The 23,401-nt window shown below is 41.7% G+C and overlaps 1 protein-coding gene and 1 long non-coding RNA gene across 2 annotated transcripts in view; both read left to right on the top strand.

The window, feature by feature from the left end:
- The first annotated feature begins 4,634 nt into the window (after positions 1-4,634).
- Positions 4,635-23,401, top strand: part of LOC116697084 (uncharacterized) — a 34,173-nt gene continuing 15,406 nt past the window's right edge. Inside the window, exon 1 of the long non-coding RNA XR_004333911.1 lies at positions 4,635-4,924. This is a non-coding gene — a long non-coding RNA (uncharacterized LOC116697084). The remainder of the gene's footprint in view (positions 4,925-23,401) is intronic.
- sox3 (SRY-box transcription factor 3) lies at positions 13,265-15,118 on the top strand. Its single transcript, XM_032528396.1, has one exon. The coding sequence runs from the start codon at positions 13,487-13,489 to the stop codon at positions 14,387-14,389; it is 903 nt and encodes a 300-aa protein (XP_032384287.1). The 5' UTR covers positions 13,265-13,486; the 3' UTR covers positions 14,390-15,118.

Below are 23,401 nucleotides of genomic sequence, written 5' to 3'. Positions count from 1 at the left end.
GGGGGTTGCTGGCTGCCTACTTATCAATAGTTGCAATTTTTTGAAAGCGCATCGGTAGTACATTGCGAGAGCACAAGTGCCCTTAAAAAAAGAAAACCCCGGAACATTAACATACTGATTTCATGCGCATGGCAAAGGGCCTGAGCCAATATCAGAGAGGACTCAGCAGTCCTATTGTCTGCTGGGACTCTGGTCTCCTCTGATATGAAAATTCAATTATTTTATAACTAGATCTGGCGCTGCGTTTTGACTGTCGACGGTAGCGCCTTGCCAGCTGCATCGGTGTGGGGGACCAGAGGCTCCTGATAGCGAGAGGGAGGCCTTTCAGACATTGACATGTTTTTGGGGGACAAGATTGCCTAAATGTGTTGCATTTAAGGACTGAAAGTTAATCTAATGCACCACCATTATCTCACTCAGGTAATTCCAATACCATCCTCAATCTATGTTTATGCTCACGCACGCACCCACATACTCGCACAGCCATTCATTCTTCAGCACTTTGAATCTGATTCCCAGGCTTTCCGCATCCAAACAGGTAATGTATTTATTTATTTTTCTGCAGTGCATATTCTCAGGTGGAAACTATATAAAATAGAAGTTGTTTTCTAAGAGACATCAGCAGTTTCTAGGTCGTAATTCTGTAGGAAGACATACCCGAAATGAAATGGTACTTAAGGAACAGTTTTCCAAGTACTGTTATACTTTTGCATTGCTGAGTACACGTAGTGTATACATACAATGGTTATGTGCTGAGTTACATACACTTCCCTGTAAAATGTGGACACAGGTCCCCAACATTATCACAAATATCTTTTGAAAGAAGAAGTAATATCACTTTCTTTAAGTGGACAGCATGTTTTGTTTAAATCCAGCATTTCCTACATAATAGTGTTAGATTAGTAGAGACACCAAATCTGTTGAACGTGCTGTCCACAGAGACACACAAGCTGGCCTACTTTCCGAGTTCATGGGACAAACCCTTTCATTACCTCTGTGGCTCATTGTGAATGTTCTGAGGGGGGGGTCTGTTAAGATTAGGGAACAGGAAGCAGCCCCCCGGTATGGCCCTCTTTACTCAGACCCCACTGTGTTGTGCTTATTAATCCAGCCTGGGAGAAGACGTACCTGCCTCTCCTCATTAGGCCGCGGTGGAGTACGCGCTCAGCCCGCAGAAGAATGGAGCATTAATTAGTATTCTCGGCGGGGGGAACTGCCATTAGCACTTAATTAGTAGTAAGAGTACCATTCAGTCGGGCAGCCAGTTAGTGTCTTACACAATATGTTCTGTGTCTTTTCCCTGTGTGTCACGGTAAAACGCAGATGAAAGACCTTGTTGTTTGTGCATGTGTATGGAGCAGTGTTTTTTTTTTTAGTTTCTTTTTTATGTCCTTTTCCTATGCAGCTAATCAGATCTATATATATCACACCTTGTTATTTTTACGGTTCATTTCTATAGAATTTGTCATTGAATACATCTAGAAGAGAGCTGTAAATGCTGGTACAGTGGCACAGTGTGGTCCTAAGTCAGCATGCCACTATCCAGATTCAGCTCTGTGTGCTGCCCTCACGCTGCTGTTAACCTCCGTGGGGATAAATGTTTTATTCCCATCGTCCTGCATGGCTCAGCTCGGGGTGGTAAAGTGGGTGATTAGGGGATTGAGGTCAACTTTTCCCATTGGTCTAAGGGAGGTTCCTTTTGATCTGCTGAGTAGGCATTCTTCTCTCTCTTCTCTGTGTTCTCTGTCCAGCACCGTCACCACCGCAGAGGACAAGGGAGGTTGTTAACCCTCCTCGGTCCAGTCCTGGGTCTCACCGGTCCTCACTCTCCCTGTACTCACTCCTCCTCCTTCCCCCACTAACAGGAGGCTCAGGCAGCAGTAACTTTCACTTCCCGAAATCTGAGAGGCCGAGAGCTGTCATTTGCCAATTTGGCCTGAATGGGGCGGACAGCGGATTGAATGTCGTTTTCCCACCAGGCAGCGCCATCCAGAGCAGCAGGGGAGGGAGGGGGATACAGGGAGCGGGTGTAATGCTAGAGTAAAATTAGAGCTTTGATGGCAGCTAATAGTGTGTGATGGGTGGCGCTGATGTGGATTTCCAGTAAAGACGCCACAGGTTCTCTCTCTCTCTCTCTCTCTCTCTCTCTCTCTCTCTCTCGCCAAGCACTGACACACCTATAAGATTATGTGGGCCCTGCCTTATTTCTCAGAGCTGTAATTTTTTTCTGCTCAGTGAATTATACATCTCCAACTCCAAGCCTGCCTATGTCAAAGGCCAGCCTGGTCCTGTTTCTGTGTGCCTTCTTCTTCACACACACACACACACACACACACACACACACACACACACACACACACACCAGACTGTGACTCACAGATTTTGTAACTGAAGCCCTCCACTTTACATTAGTGTATGACACAGTATATAGGTATAAGTGCTGAAATGATTACTCAGTTAATACTAAGGTTCTGTTTAGGGTGCTGAACGTCCTAAGCAATTTTTCTGAGCTCAAAGGACATTATCAGCTTGGTACTTCATCCCTTTTCCTAATTGTATCTATTTTATTCATTATATTTTAACTCACGTCATGTTTCAGAAGTCAGCTACAGAAAATGATGCAAAACTTCTGTTTGGCCTAACATATAAAGAACATGGTGAAATGCAAAGGCTTTTATGCTGTATCTGTGTTGTTGACTTTTTAAAGAGCTCCTCCAAATCTCAAATAAATCTTTTTGGATTTCTATAATTGGAATCTTTTTTTTTTTGTCTTACAGGAAAGTTGATCTTCCTGAGGTCTATTTGACTCCAAACATTAGTCTAATCTTTGTCCGTCAATGACTTTTTCTAGAATGAAATTTATAGCCCATATAACATATAACATGAAACATTAAATATAACATATATTTGGTGTAATAATAGTGCTTTATGGTCATTTTTATATAATTTTTTTTTAAGATTTCTTTTATGTCATTTTTGGCCTTTTTATTTTTACAGGACAGCTGAATAAAGGAAAAAGGGAAAGAGAGAGGAATGACTTGCAGCAACAGGCGGCAGGTCAGAGTCGAACCCAGACCCACTGTGTCGAGAAGTAATACATGGACGCCTGCTGTACCAACTGGGCTATCCAGGAACCCAGATAGTTTCTATATTTTATATATTTGTCTGTACTCACCGTCATCAAATGTGCAAGCTCAGTTTGTGTTGAAGGGGCGAGTTGGCACTTCTATACTTTTCTACATTTTTGGTCAAAAGAAAAAAAGAAAAGAAAAAAATATTTTGAGGGGAAAAAAATGTCTTGATTTTCTAAGTTTACATATGGATGTTGATGTTATAATTACTTTAATAGCATTGTGGTATGTGGACACATTGAGTAAGCAAAGCCAATGTCAACAAAAATAAGGTTTAACGATTAGTCAACCGACGGGAAACTAAACAAATAATTGCAATAATGGATAAATCATTTGAGTAATTACCAAAAAAAACTCTCCCAGCCTTTTAAGTGTGAGGATTTGCAGCTTTTTTCTATTGCAGATGATGATAAAGTGGATAGCTTTTGGGTTATTAAATAATCATTTAGTTGCTGTGCTGGTAAATTTATTGCAACAGTAAATCCATCAGCATTCATGTAAAAAAAAAAGTATATACACTGCAATAAGTGAACTTTTGGTTACTTTGAGTTTACAGTAGGACGTTACTAAATGAGTGAATAGATTTGTGTTGTGCTGGATGGGAAGGGTCTCAGGTATTGCAGCTGTTTCCTTCAGGGGTTTTAAAATCCACATTAGTCACTCAGGCCCGCTCACCCACCCTGCTTCCCACTAAGAGACTAGGGTGCACGAAACACAACACTGGGAGCCGCCTCAGGCACGCACACACACACACACACACACACACACACACACACACACACACTACATTACATGTTTTGATAGCTTCTGGGGCACAAGCGGCACTGTAATGTCCTGACACGGAAGCTTAAAGGCTTCTTAAATATCCATATCAATCTGCATGCTTGTCAGCTTGACAATGACGGAAACCAAACACCATTTACAGAGTCAGGCAGTATCGTCCTCATCTGTGCAACATTAGAGAAATAGATGGCCCTCTGGAAAACATTCCTCTGGATGTTAGCTGAGTCAATGCACAGAGAACATATTACGGTTTTGACTTTTGTTAAATTTAGCTGTTGGGTCTAAATGTTGCATTTGACACAAGGTTCGGTCGAAGAATCAGACTTATAATATCTTGTTTTTAAAATGGATCTGATTGCATTGATTTCATTGTTCTGCCCTTTTTTGGTAATGCTTGTGACCATGTGAGGTCATTGTCCTCTTCCTGCTGCACAGAAAGCATTGTACTCTGCTCTCTCGGGATTGGAGATGTTTTGTTTTTTTGAGCTCTTTCACACCAGCTCTCCCTCTTTATTTTTTTTTTTAAACACAATAGCCCTCTCTCCTCTCACCCAGTGTGGCAACCCTTTCAAATGTGGACGCTCCAGGTCAGTTTCCCTTGCCAAGTTTTGCAGCCTGCCATGTTGTCTATTCTGCTCAGCTATTTAAAAAATGTTGAATATCAACAATGGCTTTCACTGGTGCATTGTCAACTTTTGTATGAAGCAATCTTGGCTGAATGAGATGGGTCCCAGAGCAGGGAGAGCTCAGCTGCTGTGTGCACTACCACACCAGTGACCGACCGGCTCTCACTCTTTATATTTCTTTGCTGCACTGGGAGCTGCCATGGTGGTGGTGCTGCCGTCTGAATGGCCGTGGTTGGAGTCTGGGCTGAGGCTCTGGGCTGTGGATGTCACTGCTATCTTCCAGTCCACGGTCCTGCTCCTGGCCCTGCTGACAGCCAGCTGTTGAAGGTGTGTCTAACAGAGGGATTGGGAAGCAGCCGCAGCCTTGGGACCAGTCAGACATTGGTGAGTGTCCTCAATTTTCTGGCCAGAGTGGGAGGAGGTTGTTGGTAAAGAGAGAAGAGGGAGGGGGCGTTCAGGGAGATGGTGCAGGGAGCTTTGTGTTCTGTGAGTCGTGTTTGCTGTCTCTGTTCACGCACATATTTGTTAAGACATTCCCTGACTTTACCTGTGGCACTTATTTCTTTTTGAAGACACGTCACGTCACCTGTTGGTCTAGATTTGATTCTGATCAGAAGAAAAAAAACAAGACAGAAACAGTAGAAACTATTAACTTGTGTAAAATGTTACATCTGGTTTGCAAAAATACCGAAGGCCTCAGATAATCAGGGGTCATGCTACACGTCTTTCATACGCCAACATTATACAGTCAGCAGCCATTGACATTTTGACAAACCCCCTACAATACCAAAAAGTTTGTCCTGGCTGATATGCACACTGGATGCATTTGTGACTTTATGCTGAGCTCCGTGGGTTTGCTCAAGCATGTACATCTATGTTTGTGTGAGTGAAGAGAAAAATGAAAGCAAGAATGAGAGCTTGCTTCCAGATTATAGTAGTTTAGGCTCCTTGTCCTGCTGTCAGCCAGGAGAGGAGCTAGGAAATCGCTGAAATGCAGCGGCAACATCTTGTATGTTTCATTGACATATCAGTCTATGGAGCAATGAGCCGTCGCCTCTGCACTCCTCTGGTCTGTGTGTGTGTGTGTGTGTGTGTGTGTGTGTGTGTGTGTGTGTGTGTGTGTGTGTGTGTGTGTGTGTGTGTGTGTGTGTGTGTGTGTGTGTGTGTGTGTGTGTGTGTGTGTGTGTGTGTGTGTGTGCGCGCGCGTAAATAGGTGGCACACCAAGATGTACTTCTTTGTTAGCAGTGTTAGTAAAAAAGCAAAGTCGATGTAAGCAAACTGTAAAAGTAAAGGATTATTATTGTACCACAGAGGATTAAGCAGCTGAGAACAGAGGCAGTAGATTTTTGGTTTAAGCAGTTATATATTACATTTTTATGATTTCACACCTTTTTTTGGTGCTTTTTTTTCTTTTGTACACCATATTCAGAGATAGCGACAAAAGACAACACACTTAGGGATATAGATACAATTTCTAGTTCATAGTTCATCTTGTTCATTCATATATGTGTGTGTGTGTGTGTGTGTGTGTGTGTATATATATATATATATATATACACACATATATATAATTTTTTTTTTTAAAGATTTTTAGACCTTTATATGTGTAAAACAGCTTAAGACATGGAAGGGGGGAGAGAGAGGGGGAGCGACATGCAGCAAAGGGCCGCAGGTCGGAGTCGAACCCGCGTCTGCTGCCATTCAGGATGAAGAATGTTGATTCTACATTTTTACCATGCTCGCATTATGACTTAGTCCAAATTTCTCATTAATAAATGATTGATTCAGTAAAAAAAAAAAGTACTTAAGTGAAATACAGACTTGCCAAACCGTTCTCACACATTAACCTGAAAGCTCTATACAATCCCGGTAAACAGAGCGGAGACGTGCTACCTTCTCGAGGACCTGCGCTGTCCTCTGTCTCACCTCCTCTAAGCTCAACCCAAGGCAAGGTGACCAAATTCATCTCGGACCAGCCCATCCATTATCTTGTCAACACAGTCAGCTTCCCACCTTAGTTTGCTCTTCTCCCAGAAGACTTACTCTAATGAAATACGCAATAATCACCACACTCATCTCATCGTGCTCAAGGTAATTAATATATTTAGAGGTCGATGGCTAACTCTTAATTAAATTATGCCTCTTTTAATGAGACCTTGACTGGGACTAAATTTATGACCACTATCTGCTTTATCAAGTGCTCTGCACGCAACAAAGATTAGTCATTTTGTCCCAAATCACAGCCAGATTACACACAATGGTACTCATGATTTATATATCAATTTATGCTTGTTTGTTTCTTTATTTAAGGTTTAATAAATTACCTCTTATAATTACCTAACCTAGTTTTCTAGGTTCTCAAAAGCCCCATTTTTTGCAATTAATGCTCAGTGCTGTATCGCTGTTACATATTCATTTTGGAGGAGAATACAGATAACAACTTGGTGGCATTAATCATATTACAAAATTGACTGTAATTAATTAGAAGTTACACTGAAAATTAATTGTGCATTCTCACAATATTATCTTAAACTAATGAAGGCTTGACAAAGAGACTGTTTCATTTTTTTTTTTTTTTTAAAGAGGCTAGATTAGTGGGATCTCAATTATGGCTAAAACAAAAGAGGGCTGCTGGCTTGGGCATGGCACAAAGCAAAAAGTGAGGATTCAGCACTTTCTTCCAAACAAAAAACGGAGAAAGTTTCCATTGTTTTTGGAAAAAAACTGAACATGGCAATGATTCAAAAGATACATGGAAAATAATGAGGGCTGTAATTAGCCAGTCAGGCAACAACAGTATTTAAAATGATCATCATATAGAGGTGCTTGATAATGCCATTCACAGGAGGCAGGCAGCAGGCATCTGCTTGCTGACAGACTATCATAACTTTAGTGCTGGTGAAAGAAAGCATCTGGAGGCCTGTGTTCTCTTTTGTTGCACGTTTACAGCATTTGGTATTATTCTAGAGTGCATCTCATTCTGAAAACGGCTGCATAGCAAACTCTTTAAACCAGCAAATAAGATGTAATATGATGTCTGTATAGAATAAATGAAGATTGCACAGATTAGAGTTCCAAGTGTGAGCAGAGCTTTTGCTGAGGAAGTTTAAAGAGGCAGACTTTGTTCCTGCGCAAACACAGAAGTGATCATGTTGCGCACTGGATGGCTTAATCCAGCCTCACCCAGTGGCTCAGAAGCAAAACCATATTTATTGAAATTTTCTGCTTAATTTCAACTGAATTGAAATTAGCTTTCAATGGATAAGAGCTTATATTTCACAGTAATTTAGTTTTTTTTTATTTTCCATTTAACGCATCATATACCAAATGTTTTAATATGAGTGTTCCTCTTAATCTGCTAAGTAAATGTAAAGGGTCTTTGTCTAAGAAATGACTTCAAGGAGCTAATAATCATTGTGTATTCATTTAAAAATGCTTCCACCGATGTCCTCTCCTGTGATATAACGTCATTTGCTTTGAGCTTCATTAGTCAATAACCACAGCAAAAAAAATGCTTGTGTCAATTATGGGAACTCCAAGGGTCAGTGAATATGTGATTTTTTTTTTTTTTTTTGAACTGCACACTGCTGCACACGATTATATTAAGTGGTCTTGTAACAATGATTAACCCCGGCTGTGTGTGTGTGTGTGCGCACTACTGGACAGTTTTGCATGCACTTGTGTGTCGAGCATACTTGATAAAAAATACGTTTGAAATGTGCATCCCTAAATGATAAGCAGCTTCATCCCAGAAAGGGTGAGGTGATGAAGTGAAAAAACGATTCCCTTGGCTAAGTGAGATGGAGCAGAGTGTTGGGTGGTCACGCCTTGTCTGCTCATGACAGTGGCGGGTTAAAGAGATTACACTGGGTCTGTGTCAGCAGCCTTGGCCTTGCTCACACATAATGAGGAAGGACATGCTTGGCCTGCCGGGGAGAAAAAGAGGCTAAAGTTTGAAGCATTCTTCACAGGCAGCTACAGGAGGCGAACCAGCTTTTTGCATGTTGTTGTACAAGCTGAGGTCAATAAGCAAGATGGTTACATTCCACAGAGCTGAACAAGGTGGCGGACATATCACTCATGGGTTTCACTCCCACACTGTCACAATGAAATAACAAATTACTCTGCTACAGTGGAGGCAAGAATGCAGCATTCTCTATTAGCCCCTGAGTCCTCCTGACAGACTTGCAACACTCCACAAAAGCTCTCCTGAAAACCAATGCATCTGTCCTCTGAGTGTGTGTTGTGGTTCTTTTGAAGGTTTGAGTGACAGTCCCTCCAACTAATGACCGAACGTAGACGCTTTCACTGCCTCAGATGGGTGCCACAGTAAGAGATGATCGTCGGGGGCTTGCATCCCAACATGGTGAGTTTACTAATCTTCATGCTTGATGCCTTCCCATCCTCGCTCATGATGACAAGCTCCATATACAGCCGCTCAACGGTGGAACAACTGAGGAAAAGTAAAAAACACGGAGCAGTACTATAAGAAAATCACATTGCTATTAAAGACCTGCTTTTATTTCTTCTCTGTCCTGATACTGTACATGCAGTAGAAAAACGGTCATGTCTAAACACCATCTTCAACCAATCTGCTTATTAATTTAACGTTGTGGTCATCCTTTTTCTGGACCACATTTTCACATATTTGTAAATTTTCAATATATTAAAAAGGAATCTAAATTAGATGAAATACATCTTCAGATCTTTCTTTATTTCTTTTAATTTGTTGGTTGCTTTGCAAAGAGAGTTTGGACACTTGGGCGTTATGCAGCAATCCAAAAATATTCTTATATTATTTTAAGAGAAAGATTTTGGTAATGTTATAAAGTAAATTAAAAAAAAACTCGATTTAGGTGAAGCTCCTTTTCCTAAAACGGATCTGCCACGTAGAGCTTCTCAGAAGCTATCAGTAGGATAAGTATAAATGCGGTTTGATGATACCTGTTGCTGAAAGAGCTCATAATATTAACGTCTGAATTTTCCAAAGCAGCATCCAGCAATAAAAATGCATTTTATTGAAGCCTTTAGTTTTTTAGTTTTTTTTTTAGAATCTTAAGTAAGACATATTCCGAAATGAATTAATGAACCTGGACTGAAGAGTGTTTGTAAAAATGTGTTTAATATCAGTTCAAACGGTTTTCAAAAAATAACTAAGATCTGACACAGTATAAATGTTCCTTTACCAAATGACTCTGCATTACACACAGACATTAAACATTTTAGGCTATTTTTGTTAAGTATTTTAGTGTCTCGCATGGGTCAAATAAGTCAAATTACCATCAGGACTTCTAGCCCTGCTTTGTGAAATAAAGAGGTGATAATAGCATCACTTTTATTCCTTTAAATGACCCGTGAATATTATTTTACCTGTGTTGAACTGGGAGGACGCAACCATTCACGCCGACACAATGGGAACAGCAGACCGTGCGTAAATTGCATCTTCATTTGCATTCCTGGTCCAAAAATCATGCAAATCTTAATGAGACAGTCTCCATTGTGACTGTAATTGAAAACCCATTCTTTGTTAATTACTGTTTCTCAAAGGCCTTGTCCGCAGTCACTGAGCTGAAACAAAAAAAAGTTATTGATTCTGGAGGTTGGGTTTTTTATAATGTACACGTACAATAATGTTGTTTATTGTCGGTTTCAGATGCGACTTTCGATTATACAAAAAAAAAAAAAAAATCCCATTCCTATTTGGGAATTGTTAAAAATAAGATCAACTCGTAAACGCTGGCTATTAGTGATAAAAAAGCAATAAAAAGGTAATAAATTACAAGCTATTATCAGAGACTTATTTGCAGCTGAATGGCAGACATGCAGCGCCGGTGTCTTGTCGTATAATATTAAAGTTGAGCGCATTTTGTCCGTCATTAATTCAAATTGTCTGGCCATAGAGCTCTATTGACAGCCGAGTAAAGGATGCGGACTGTTTTTCAAAGGTGGGATTAATGTGGTTTTGTGTCGACCTGAATAGATTTTAATTCCCCTAAAGCCCTTTGCAAATATAGCTCACATTTTCGTTTGTTTCATTTTCGAGGCCCAAGTTTTTCTTTTCCAACTTTTTATTTTCTGTAATCAAATTTAGCCCCCAGATTCATTGCTGTGTCAATATAAATTTTTTTAATAGTGTTTTTAATAATCCGATACATATAGTAACGAAAACGACTAAAACACTGTTAATTTCCTCTCAGAAAGCGATGGTTTGAGAAAAAAATTATATGCACAATTTATCCATAAAAAAAAAAAATATCTATCTATTTAGCTGGTTGCATTCAGGTTATATCCTCTCATCAGGACATCCACATATTTCCCAACATTCAACAGTGGGACCCTGCAGCCTAGCCTCGAGAGCCCCTTTGGGCTGTTAGGCTCGTTGAGTCTGAATCAGACTGTGCTGGTGGTCCTCCGTTCCTTAATTAGGAAATTAGCTGCACAGAGGCCCTCATTACCAAACTCCGGGTTACTCCTGGTGTTTTTTTTTTTCTTTCTCTTTCTCTCTCTGCTACCGGTCAATTTCCATAAGAAGATTACAAGGGGATCAGTATTGAGATCTGCCCAGATAAACAAATAACTGGTCCCTGAGAATAGATAGCTGCTAATTGGACGTTAGTTTTATTGGCCCTGCTCTGTTGGGAACGCCCCATTGAACGCGAAAATTAAATTCATGAAGTGATGTCTCTTTTTCGCTGATTTACTACAACTATATGGCTGAGGGACTATAGTCTTTCCCTCCCTGTAAGATAACGCATCATATTCTTCCTTTGTGCCTCTAGATGAGCCGTCTCGTTTGAAAAGTCATACATTTTCTTCCTGTAGCTCTGTTTTTTAGTCACACTGTAACTTTTATAAACACGTGTCTAATGGCTGAAAAATACATTGTATATCCCGTTGTTCAAAAAGTGTGTGTGATAGGTTTTAGTTTTTATTTTGAAAACTGAAACTTTCATTATTGGGAAGAGAGAAGAGCACCAATGACTGACAGATTTTATTATTAATTTAATAGAAGCAACTCATTAAAGCCCTAAATAAGATCTGATCTTGAGTCAGTGTTTTCAACTAAATATGCGAATCCAACAGACTGGGTTTAGCATTTTAATAATTGCTTTCCTCAATTGTGATAAATACAATTTAAAAAAAAAAGTCTGTAGGCCCCGGCCCCTCAGATGCGCTGCATCTATAATACAATGCATGAGGCGTACTTTAGATGTTAAAGCTGCGGGCGGTGAAACGCTCTAAAATGCACAGATCCCCGCAGAGCTCTTCTAAATACAGAGGTGTTAATAGTCGTTTTCGATGGGCGATTCGCTCACCATCATTAGCAGGTGTGAGCTGTGCCCTGTTGTCGGGCGATTGGTTTCAACGGCGAAGCGGCGTTTCAGCTCGTTTGTAAGGAGACACATGCAAATGAAGGCCTCTCCACGGTAATCATTTTAATAACCATTAACACGGCAGAGAGAAAACAAGTCCGCCAAACAGTAGAGACTGACACTAACATGACGGAGCGAGCTGTCTGGAAGTCACAGGACCAAACTTAACTTTCCCTCAGGGATTCGAGAGATAGCCCGTCCTCTCCACAAGAGGTCGTTGATGTATTACAGTTTTGCATTGTGGGTACCTTAACGCAGCACTAACATCCGCATTGACGTGCCATTTATAGGCTACTGTCTGAGTAAACGTAGTACTGTTTTAGTTAAAAAATGTTACGGTCATTTTATGAGATGGGATTAGTATTGATTGCTTTAAAAAAAAAATCAAGATATTGTTTTAATTACACTAGCCTTATTCTGTTTAATTTAGCCTAAACCTATTGTTCTGTAGGAGTTATGTTGCATTGGAAGGGAATTGAATGATTTCAGCCCCTCGGCAGGTTAACTTCTGGTTGTTTAAAGAAAATGTATTCAGTGTCGAAGGACAAAACCTAGCTGGTATTTAAGGACCATCTGTTAAACAAAACAGATATTGTCTATTTAGGGTTTTGACAGCACCGAAATCCCTAAAATAAGACCACTCTTATAAGGGTGTTTTGATGTTGGCAATATATATTTTGTAAAATTGAGATTAAAGCAACAAAAGCGTGTTTGACAGCAGGTAAAGATGAAAGGATTTCTCTCTGCCAAGGGCACATTTTATTCCAATATTCCACTTTTTACTTAAAGTATGTGCACTCATCTTAGGTGGGTTTTTTGGCCTGTTGGGATTCGCCTCAGCAATTCATTTATTGACATTGATCCCTTTAGACTTTTGTTTCCCTGCAGCATATAGGAGCATTTAAATAGCCACCTTTTCGTTTATAGGCATAGCCTTCATTGTTAAACTGTCTGTCAGAACTTTATTTTTGCAAGTTTGACTTTTTCAGTTTTATTCAACTGAGTCCCACATTTAGAAACCAGTTTTTCAAAATAACCTATTTTGTATGTAATTTGTTCCAAAAACATCCGTTAAATAAGAAACGCATATCGGCTAAATCTGAACTTGTCATCTTCCTTTTCACATTATAAATGTTGTAAATCTCAAACACTTTGCGCTCTGGTTGTGGAGCTGGGCTGCTGTTTTAAAAACTTTACCTCTCCCTCCCCCTCTAACCAAAACACAGCGCTGTGTGCCCCAGTTGGTTACACGGTGGATATAGGAGCTGCGCGCTGATTGGTCGCTTACCCCTTCATTGTCATGCTGTCAATCCACATCACATGGTCCGGCCGCTAGGCCTATTAACATGAGCTTGGCGAACAAGTTTACAGACTTCTGTTTCAGAGCCGTTGGGGACAGAGCAGCTTTGAGCGGAGAGAAACCAGAAGCACCTGCAGACACATTTGCCTCTTTGGGCACAATTTTTATCCTATCTTCTTGTAAGACTGGTCAGTACCTCTACCTCTTTGACTTCTGGTGCTGTTTTGTGAACTTTTTTATGTGCCTGTGAGTAAACACTTAAAGCCGCCTGAATGTATAACATGATGGAAACCGAGCTCAAGACCCCGCTCCCGCAGTCCAACTCGGGCTCGGCGCCGGGCGCTAAGAACAACAGTGCCAGCGACCAGGAGCGGGTGAAGCGGCCGATGAACGCCTTCATGGTCTGGTCCCGGGGACAGCGGAGGAAGATGGCTCAAGAAAATCCCAAAATGCACAACTCTGAAATCAGCAAGCGGCTTGGTGCTGACTGGAAACTTCTGACCGACGCTGAAAAGAGGCCATTCATCGACGAGGCCAAGCGTCTACGCGCCATGCACATGAAGGAGCATCCGGATTATAAATACCGTCCCCGCAGGAAGACCAAGACCTTGCTCAAGAAAGACAAGTATTCTTTGCCCGGGGGACTGTTGGCGCCAGGATCCAACGCAGTGGGCAACTCTGTTTCGGTGGGGCAGCGGATGGACGGTTATGCGCACATGAACGGGTGGACAAACAGTGCGTACTCCCTCATGCAGGACCAGTTGGCCTACCCTCAGCATCACAGCATGAACAGCCCCCAGATTCAGCAGATGCACCGATACGAGATGGCAGGGCTCCAGTACCCGATGATGTCCTCAGCGCAGACCTACATGAACGCGGCTTCCACGTACAGCATGTCTCCAGCTTACACGCAGCAGACCAGCAGCGCCATGGGACTGAGCTCCATGGCGTCGGTGTGCAAGACCGAGCCGAGCTCACCGCCGCCGGCCATCACGTCCCACTCTCAGCGGGCGTGTTTGGGGGACCTGAGGGATATGATAAGCATGTACCTGCCTCCCGGTGGGGAAGGCGCAGAGCATTCCTCCCTGCAGAGCAGCCGGTTACACAGCGTCCATCCGCACTATCAGACCGCAGGGACTGGCGTCAATGGGACGCTACCTCTCACCCACATCTGAGAGCAACAGAAAGAAAAAGACTTCTAACTTTAAAAAAAATAAATAATAAAAGTACTTCGGATACTTGAACTTTTTGGTTGCTAAAGAACAACGTTCAGCAGTTTTGTTAAAAGAAACAATTTCATCTCAATGTGTCTTGAGTTGTCCATTTGAAATGCATTTGAAATGGACCGAAACTGAACGTTGAACCCATAAGAGTAAATTGCATTGCAAAGAGGCTTTTTATCACAAGTATAAGCAATCAACTTATGTAGAAGAATTGGACTTCTATATTTTAATTAATGCCATATTTTCTCTCTATGAAAAGGCATGTGGCCTCATTAAGAGAGGCTGGTGTATTTCAGAAAAGCTGGATGGAAAGTCGGTTCATAAATGTTTACACCTAATTTGTAGAATGTCAGTTGTCTCGACTGTGTCCAAATTTTGTAATCTCTTTATTTTCTTCCCCCTCATGACCTATAGGTTAAAAATGAAATGTTAAGACTGTGCGGGTCGCAAACGCAAGTTTTATTTATAGTAAGATTTTGTTTTCTTCTTTTTTTAGCTTGTGAACCTGATGTTTTGTCACGTGAAAAATGTTCAAATTTTGTTTTTGTAAAATGTTATGATGGTTTCGACAGTGTCATGTTTACTCATCCTAAACGAAAATGTTTATTTAAACTGACGTTTCTACATATTTTAAGACCATCCTCTATTCTTAAATGCTGAATAAATTTGTACGAAACATAATTCTTGACTCTGTCTTTTGTGTTTTAATATGAGGTTTTGGAAATATGAGTGGTGGTTGTTTTAAAAAATCTCAAGTAGGCCTACAGAAAAAGGGATTTATTTTAGAGATGTAAAGACTCTCTGAATGACACTATGTTATTTACACAATGATAATCCTGTAAAGATCAAACAATTGAAATCTACAATTTCAACAGGTTTTTCACAATAATTATTTTATTAAAACAATTTGTTATCATGGAGAAGGTACTGTAGAAATGTAGTATTTCAGTTCTATTGTTGCTTTCCTGGAAAATGCTTGGGTCTGGTTTTAAACAATAATTCAAAATTAAGAATGTACTTCTTAGTCTTGTTGAATTTTAATTAGATTTTTGGTAAACATTTATTTTACAGGGAGGTTAGTTTTGGAATTGACACTAGTGGAAAATGAGGGTAGTCTTTTTGAATTAGTTTTAAAAAATACTGGTGAAAAGAAACTGTGTTTGTCTTTGCCATATTAAGTTGGAATACTTCCCTAAGTTTACAGTTGACTCACTCATTTCTGTATTTACTTGGTGAAGAAAGACTATTCAATGCCACAGGTTGTCAGCACACTTTGAATGTGTTTTTCATATTTATCACAATTTATAATATTTCTACTATAAAAAACAACGTAAGAATTTAAATAACAAAGATAGGATCACTTCACATTTAAAAGTGGTGTAAACACATTTTTCAAAATGTATTTATTAGACGGTGTATAATTACCGATAAACAAGATGCCACCTGAAACCTGTTTTGAAAGGTTTTGTGAACTGACTTTGTGTCAGTGTTGATGTACCATTACCAGAGTATATATAATTTGTGACTTTTTTTGGCATAGACAATAATGTAATAAATAACTTCAACTTGAGAATTCTTTGAGTATTTTGCATATTGACAAGATATTTTCTCATTTAGTCTTTCGTATAATGTGCACGTAGAAACTTTAGTTGTGCTCATTTCCATTGGTGACGCTTTGGAATTGCTCTGTGGCGATGTGTCCACCTCCGAGTTGGTTCTGTTAAAATATAGTGATGACTCAGACCATAATCTATATGGTGGTTTTCCTTTTTTAACATTTCTTTTCAAGAATTACATCCCATTCATAAACTTAACAGCCCTCAACAGCATGTACTGTGGCTGACACTTAGAATGCAAAGGTGTGTGGAAGAATGGTCCAGCCTGCTGTTGCAGCGTACTTTAGGATAAATAAGCTCTGGCCACTAAGAGGGCCGAACCAGTGTCAGTCCTGCTGGCCTTCCCACACTCCCTGTAGGACCTGATCCACAGCTCAGCACAGCGGCCTGGATTAGCCCCACACACACCTTTGTGGAGGGAAAGATTATCCAGACCTCCCTGCATTCACTGACAGGGTCTTAAGTCACTCTAGCGTGCCAGCAGCCACCCGTCACCTAATCACACTTTCCAACTCATTTTTTTGTGATTAAGCAGCTTTTCTCTTCCTGCTCCTCAGTGTCAGAGATGTTTGCTGTGGGCTAGACAGACCCATAGTTTTTAGTGATTTATCAAACTCTGAAAATTAGGTTACCTCAGTATGGCCTACACCTGCACAGAAAGATAAATATGGGAAGTTGTGGGTTCACTTTGAACCGAAAAGTTGAGGTTAACAAGTGATGCAAAAGTTGAAACATGTCAGTGATTTCTGGGATTGGCACAGAAATGTCATGCCTAATGATGATTTAGGAGTGAAACTCTGTTTGGGGAAAGGTGTGTGTGTTTGTGTGTGACCGCATCCGTAAATTGCTATTGATTGTGTTTGAATGTTCTGGCAGTGAGCCTGTATGAGTGCCCCCCCCCTCCCATCCCCCCCTCACTCTCCCCATGCTGAGCGCCCAGAGGGCCTCTCTCTCCTGTCATGTGGAGCTCGGTGCCCACTCAGCAAGTGCAGGCATATCCCACTTCCATCTGCTTATGACCTCACAACCCCTGTTTGTTTAACCCCCTCTCCAAAAACTAACCTAATTATAGCCCTGTAGAACACAGATTCAGCGGATTCCCAGTGGATTCTGCCACTGTGTGCCTGCGCGCACCTATGCATGTGTGCGGCGCGTGCAAGGCTCCAGCTTAACAGTGGCAGTGCTGTAGGCCGTGTTTCAGTCCATACTGTGTTTCATAACTGTCTCACATATTAGGTTAGAACATACCCTGCTAGTTACACATCTTGTGGTTAATGTGAACTAGGTGGTTAAATCAACATGGCGTGTGTTTTGAGTGTCTTTAAATCAGCATGATGAGTGGAAAAGTCATTACACAAATCTGGCTCACAGACTGACGTTGGTGACATCATTAACTCTCCTGCTCAACTGGATGGGCAACTTCAGCAGCAACACACCTTCCGCACATACTCTCAAGTCTTTGCGTAATCTCAAACTCAAATCTTGAACCTCCTCTGATGGACAGATCAGACATCGCCTACGACATACATAGTATGTCCGTGAGTGCGGTTAGGGACGGCACCTATGATAATCGCACTGTATTGATTTGCTGTGGCTGGGATCTCTAGGAGGCCCTGTGAGCTGAGCCTGGAGGGGCCTAGAGTGGCCTGTGCAGCTTGGACAGGCCTGTCCAGAGCGCTGGGACTTGTGTGAGGTACTAAGATTGACAGCAGAGCGGTGTGTGAGTGTGTAGAGGTGCGGGGGTTGGGGGTTAATCTCCCTGAACTAGGGCAGATGTTGTTAACGAGCTCCTCTCAGGTCGACTCCCTGCGTGGGAAAATGGCATCAAATCCTCCTGGGGTCAGGGCTTTTGGACTGACCCACTGAGAGCCATCCCTCTCCACTGCACCATCCTCTCAATCCCCTCTCCATTCACTCACTCACTCATTCACTGACAGCACTCACCGGAGACACTAGAAAATCACATTTGACCAGTTTTATACCTCTCCTCTTTTAAGTACATCCCCAATTTCCAGCTCCTTGCCTGAACGCATGTGAGCAATGACAGACTTGTTCCATGATGCAAATGGCTCATTAATGATAGCTGTGGTTGGATTGCCATGCCTTACACAACCACAAGGAATGCTGAGTGGGAAGTGCTTCAAAGGCAAGCATGCCGCCACTCAAGAAACTGCATCCACCCAGCAGTGAGTTACTTGTGTTTATGTCAGTTAGTTAAATTAAGGAATAATAGACTTTCAGGCGCCCAAGCTGCTATAGGGTAGGATACGTAAAGAATTCATTGAGGGTGCCAAATTACACTTATAAAATCGGTTCAAGTGACAAAATGTTTTCTGATAGGTTTGTTTTTCTTGCCTCCGCCAAAGCTTTGGCTTTGATCTGATACAGGAGATCTCTGTTGAAAGATATGTTAGAAACACCTGTGTCACAAAACAGGGAAGAAATCAGTCCAAGTAGAATGTTTTAAATTCAGGAAATCAACCAAAAATTTACATTAAAAATATTAAAACTGGGGAGAAGAGAAATCGCCAAGCACCAGGGCCACTAGTTTGTTCGACCTATGTACAGACTATACACTGTACACAGGAGTGAGTTGTGATGTGGCGACTTCTCATCAATCATATCTGGAATGGGCATGTCTCTTTATCATGTCAACATGCCTGCTTTAGGCTTTATCCTGACTTAGGTTTTAATGCGAGGGTCATCCATTAAGGTGTCTGTCTCTGAAGGTGTGTTTACTTTGTCCCAGCAGGTGTGTGTGAATATGAGACTTGTCAAATATGAGACTGGATTACCGCCTCTTTTGTCCCAAACAAAACAAATACAAATCACACGAACAGCTGAAATGGGAGGAAGCTGTTTATCGCTGCCCGGGTTGTATGCTTAGAGCATTGTTCCGACAGAGGAACCTTTTGACGTTTTTGTTCAACTAATCACTCCTGAGGTTTACTTCAACTTGTTTTCGCTTGTAATTGTGGTCGGCGGAAGACATGTAAAACCACACACACATACACACAGTCACACAGGCACACACACACAGTCACACAGACACACACACACACACACACACACACACACACACACACCACACACACACACACACACACACACACACACACACACACACACATACATACATACACACATACATGAGCACACAACCTAGAATGAAACTGGATTAAGAGGCCTCTTCCTCAATAACCTGTAAAGGCAATGACATACAAACGGTTGCTTCTAATGTGCGTTAAGGAAAGCTCAGACACCAAGCAAGACACTCTACTGTGTAAAAGTGTGTCTTCTGCAGATGGTCCCTTCACACATCACTTTGTCTATACACACTGAAGCATGGAGCATTGCTTTTAATTTGCCAAAGTTCTGACCCCACTTCTGACCTGTCTTGGAAGCATAGAAAAAAAATGGGCCACGTGTATTTGTGCTGATGTATATACTATGCCTAGGGACAGCAAAGTGAATACGGGACTGCTGCAAGACAATGCAAAGTCTGTGGGGAAGGACTTAAGGGGGTGACATGGGGGAGATTAGGCTCCTCATCTAGGCCACATATATTGATTACTGTTTGTTGAGGACAGTGAGAAGGAACACAGATTGACAGATACACAATGGTGGTGTGATCTGATCATATCACTATTGTCAAGATCATTCAGTAATCTGTACCCACGTGTGTGTGTTGTGTGTGTGTGTGTGTGTGTGTGTGGTGTGTGTGTGTGTGGTGTGTTGTGTGTGTCTTAACACACACAAACACCTCAACAAAAACAATTGTACATGTTAAAATTTTTTCGCACCTAAAGTAGATGAAAGATTTTTTTCCTGGGGGCACCGGTCAGGTTGGGGACACTTAGTTTTTAGTGTAGCCTTGGCTGCATGTGTACTGTATGTGTGTTGTGTGTGGTGTGGTGTGTGTGTGTTGTGTGTGGTGTTGGTGTGTTGTGTGTGTGTTGTGTTTATGGTAGTGTAACCCTGGGAACATGGGGGAGGTGGAACTCACTGGGCTACGGGTCAGTCCTGACTGACTCTGTCACTTATTGATTAGTTGCCATGGAGAATTAGTCCGGCCATCTCTCTTGGAGGTGTGTCCCTGAGGGCCAGCAGCACTGCACAGCTATTGTCTGCAGGGGGTCAGTGTGTGTGTGTGTGTGTGTGTGTGCGTTGTGTGTGTATCTTGTGTATATTGTGTGTGTGAGTGAGAGCGTGTGCTAACTCTCAATCGGGCTTCCTTCATCCTCATCCCTCTTCTTTGGACCCCCTGTGGTACTACTTCTTGCACTTTAGGCACTTTTGCATCATTCTCCTGAGTGGACCAAACTCCCAGCTAATCTGCTAATATCTAAAATGCATAAATATTTATATACGCCTACTCCCAAGGGGTCTGCAATAATGAAGGTTGTAAACAAATTGTCCAAATTTATTGAGCTGTGAAATCCCCTTTATAGCCTCTGAATTTGCCTGCTCATATGATCCTCTCATCTCTGTTCGACTGTTGTCATTGTTCCCATCAAACATTAAGAAGGAGGGGAAACAAGAGTGGGTGCAAGAAGGAGAGGAATGGTCGGGGCTCGGTGGTGCCAGGGGTCCACCTGCAGTAGCTGACGACTCCACTGACAGCCCAGCAGGGGACGGTGAGGGTGATGGTCTTCACACCTCTCTGAAATAATAAGGAGGCTTGGGTGTTAGGGAACTGGGAAGCATATCTGTATCTACTTTTAAAGAAGCTATAACATATAGTATTACCTTATATAGTATTTTGGCAGCTGTAAACCTTGATTGTTTTTTATCGAGATCACCCAGTTGTAAAGTATTGTTTTGGAAGTTATCTTTGTAGCTTCGACAAATACTTCTAGCAGTTTAAATAAATAAATAAATCCGTCTTCACCAAGTTAATTGTCAAATTAGGGGATTATGGAGACATTGTAATAAATGTGTCAGATGGTGTGAGAAAGTCACACAATCAAAACTGTCCAAAAGTGTAAAAATAAGACCTAAATTGTAATAAACTGCATTTATCCTTAATTCCTATTCCTATTGAAGGATCTATCTTGCTGTACATTTTCCTAAAGTTTCAAACATAGTCTTTAAAGAGATAAATAACATTTTGGACTTGAATTTCCCTTAAAATTGTAAATTATAGTCAGAATAATGCAAACTTTTTCTCCTTCTAAGAATATGCGCACAAACCGAAACTTGACAACGGGCCCCCACTATTCCTCCCTAATATCACACCTTGGATGCATAAACATGCCTGTGCTCTACACATCACCCCACAGTGGGGGGGCCTGCATGGCTTTAGTGCCGCACTGTGACACCAATCAGGGGAGATGGCGGGCTCCTTTGTCATGCAAACACCAATCGCTTCTTGTCTTATTCAAATGTCTGCCCCCTCTCTTTCTCCTCTCCCTTACTCTCGATCAACCCTTACCCCGCTTCACCCTCCACCCCCGACTTCAGGCCTCTCTCTGCCTCTCCCTCTATCTCAAGTCCAAGTAAATCCTTGCTGAGAGAAGAGGGAGCCTCCAGGCCTGGAGTTGCTGAGGCAGGCCTCTCTCCTGGGGGTCAGCCTGTGTCTCAGCGCATGGGGCTGTTTCCAGGCCCAACCAAGTCCATTTCATATTCAAATGTTACAATCAGGCCTCTGATCCACAGGGGGCTCTTTATGGTTGCGGCCCCAGGTCGCAGGGTCAAGATGGTGATTTAATAGCTCAGGCAGAGGAAAGGAATGGGGGGGAGCCAAGTGATTTAGGGCATGAATGAGTAATAAAAAAGCATTTTTCCTAAGTTGTCATGTAAATTTCAATCCGTATTCAATATGAGGCTCCCTCCACACTAGAGGCCTTCCTCAATGGCTTTCTAGTGGACTTTAGTCATTCAGAATTAAGAAAGTCCATTTTCTGCTTTTACTCTTGACTTGTGCTTGGTGTAAACAGTAGCTGACAGGGATGCAGTCGAGGATTAGGAATGGAGATAAGGAGACGTTAAAGAGTCATCATGCTTGTATGGTGCCACTGTCTCTGATGTCCTCATGCTCTGGAGTGGCCTGTTATTCCTGTCCCTGAGGGTGTGTTCCCAACCCAGCAGCTCCAGTAACATAGGCAGATTTGTGTTTGAATATACTGTATATATGTGTGACAGAGAGCCAGCTAGAGTATAATTTAAAGTGTTTAGTAAGTAACTCGTATGGCTTTTTGTCTACCGGTGGAAACATGGAGACACATACAGCACTTGGACCTCAGCTCGGTACCGTTGGCAGCATACCATGATCTGTTTTCTGTGACTCACGTGGCGTCTACTGTTCAGGCCGTCCCTAAACCTGACTCATTAAACTATGAACAAACCTTTCCTATCCATCTATGATGATGAGGCTGGTTTTATTTCTTTGACCTTTTTTCCACACATATTGGTGTTGAGCCCAGTCCCTACTCTCCCTTATTAATATGTTCACCTATGCAAGTGTACATGGATTATTTATTAAGAAATTGCAGAATAAAGATATAGATGTAATTAAAAGTGCAATATGTAATACTGACAGCTAGTGTTTAAAACAGTTACTGCAGTACAAATACAAACTACTGGAGAGAGTTGTCTCCCCCGCCCCCTCCCCAAATTTGAAGTTCACAGAGGTTGCCAAGCTGAGACCGCAGCAGCCGCAACTATGTTGCTAGACGCTTGTCTCAAATATATTACTTCACAGCACAGCGGAGTAGCTGACATGAGATGCTGCTCACGCGAAGCTCTGTACCCAACTGACAGACACACTTTTACAACTTAGAATTACAGTAGGAAACGCTAAAGATCCCACAATCTCGCAAAACCTTTCCACCCGACTGAAATACACACTGTATTGGATTGGAATTACATCAACAATCGCTAAACACACTGCCAACTCATGGTTCTCTCTTCCCAATTTACAGCTCCCTCTTTTGGCTTAACATAACTCACCCTTGTCAGCTACTGCCGCTGAAAAGGCTACACTTTGTAAACAGCCGTGGCCCGCTGGCCTGGTCCTCCGGTAACGATAGCAGTTAGCATGGTTAGCATGGCGGCGTTAGCCAGGAAAAGTCGGGATCACTTTACTGGCTGTGTCTCAATTGTTTTTGCAAATAAGTAAACAACTCAGGTACTATAGCTATATAATTCAATGTGAGTACACAAATGTTGAAATGACATAAAATGGCCGTCCCTAGTAGCTGTTATAAATTAACCTGAAGCTAATGCCTATCTGTTCAGGAGCAAATTAGCCAACTCAGCGTCCTTTTGGGCTCTAAACTGTCTCAATCTTTCCAATACGTCTCCAATATTAGGCATTAGCATTGTCAGAAAAGATAGTCTTTTAACT

The sequence above is a fragment of the Etheostoma spectabile genome, chromosome 10 (assembly GCF_008692095.1).
Source record: "Etheostoma spectabile isolate EspeVRDwgs_2016 chromosome 10, UIUC_Espe_1.0, whole genome shotgun sequence".
Classification (NCBI taxonomy): Eukaryota; Metazoa; Chordata; class Actinopteri; order Perciformes; family Percidae; genus Etheostoma; species Etheostoma spectabile.
The sequence above is the reverse complement of the archived record's forward strand: the minus strand, read 5'-3'. Positions and strand labels throughout refer to the sequence as shown.

Bases quoted from the DNA above. Each gene is read 5' to 3' on its own strand.
- sox3 (XM_032528396.1), top strand. From the start codon at position 13,487: ATGTATAACATGATGGAAACCGAGCTCAAGACCCCGCTCCCGCAGTCC.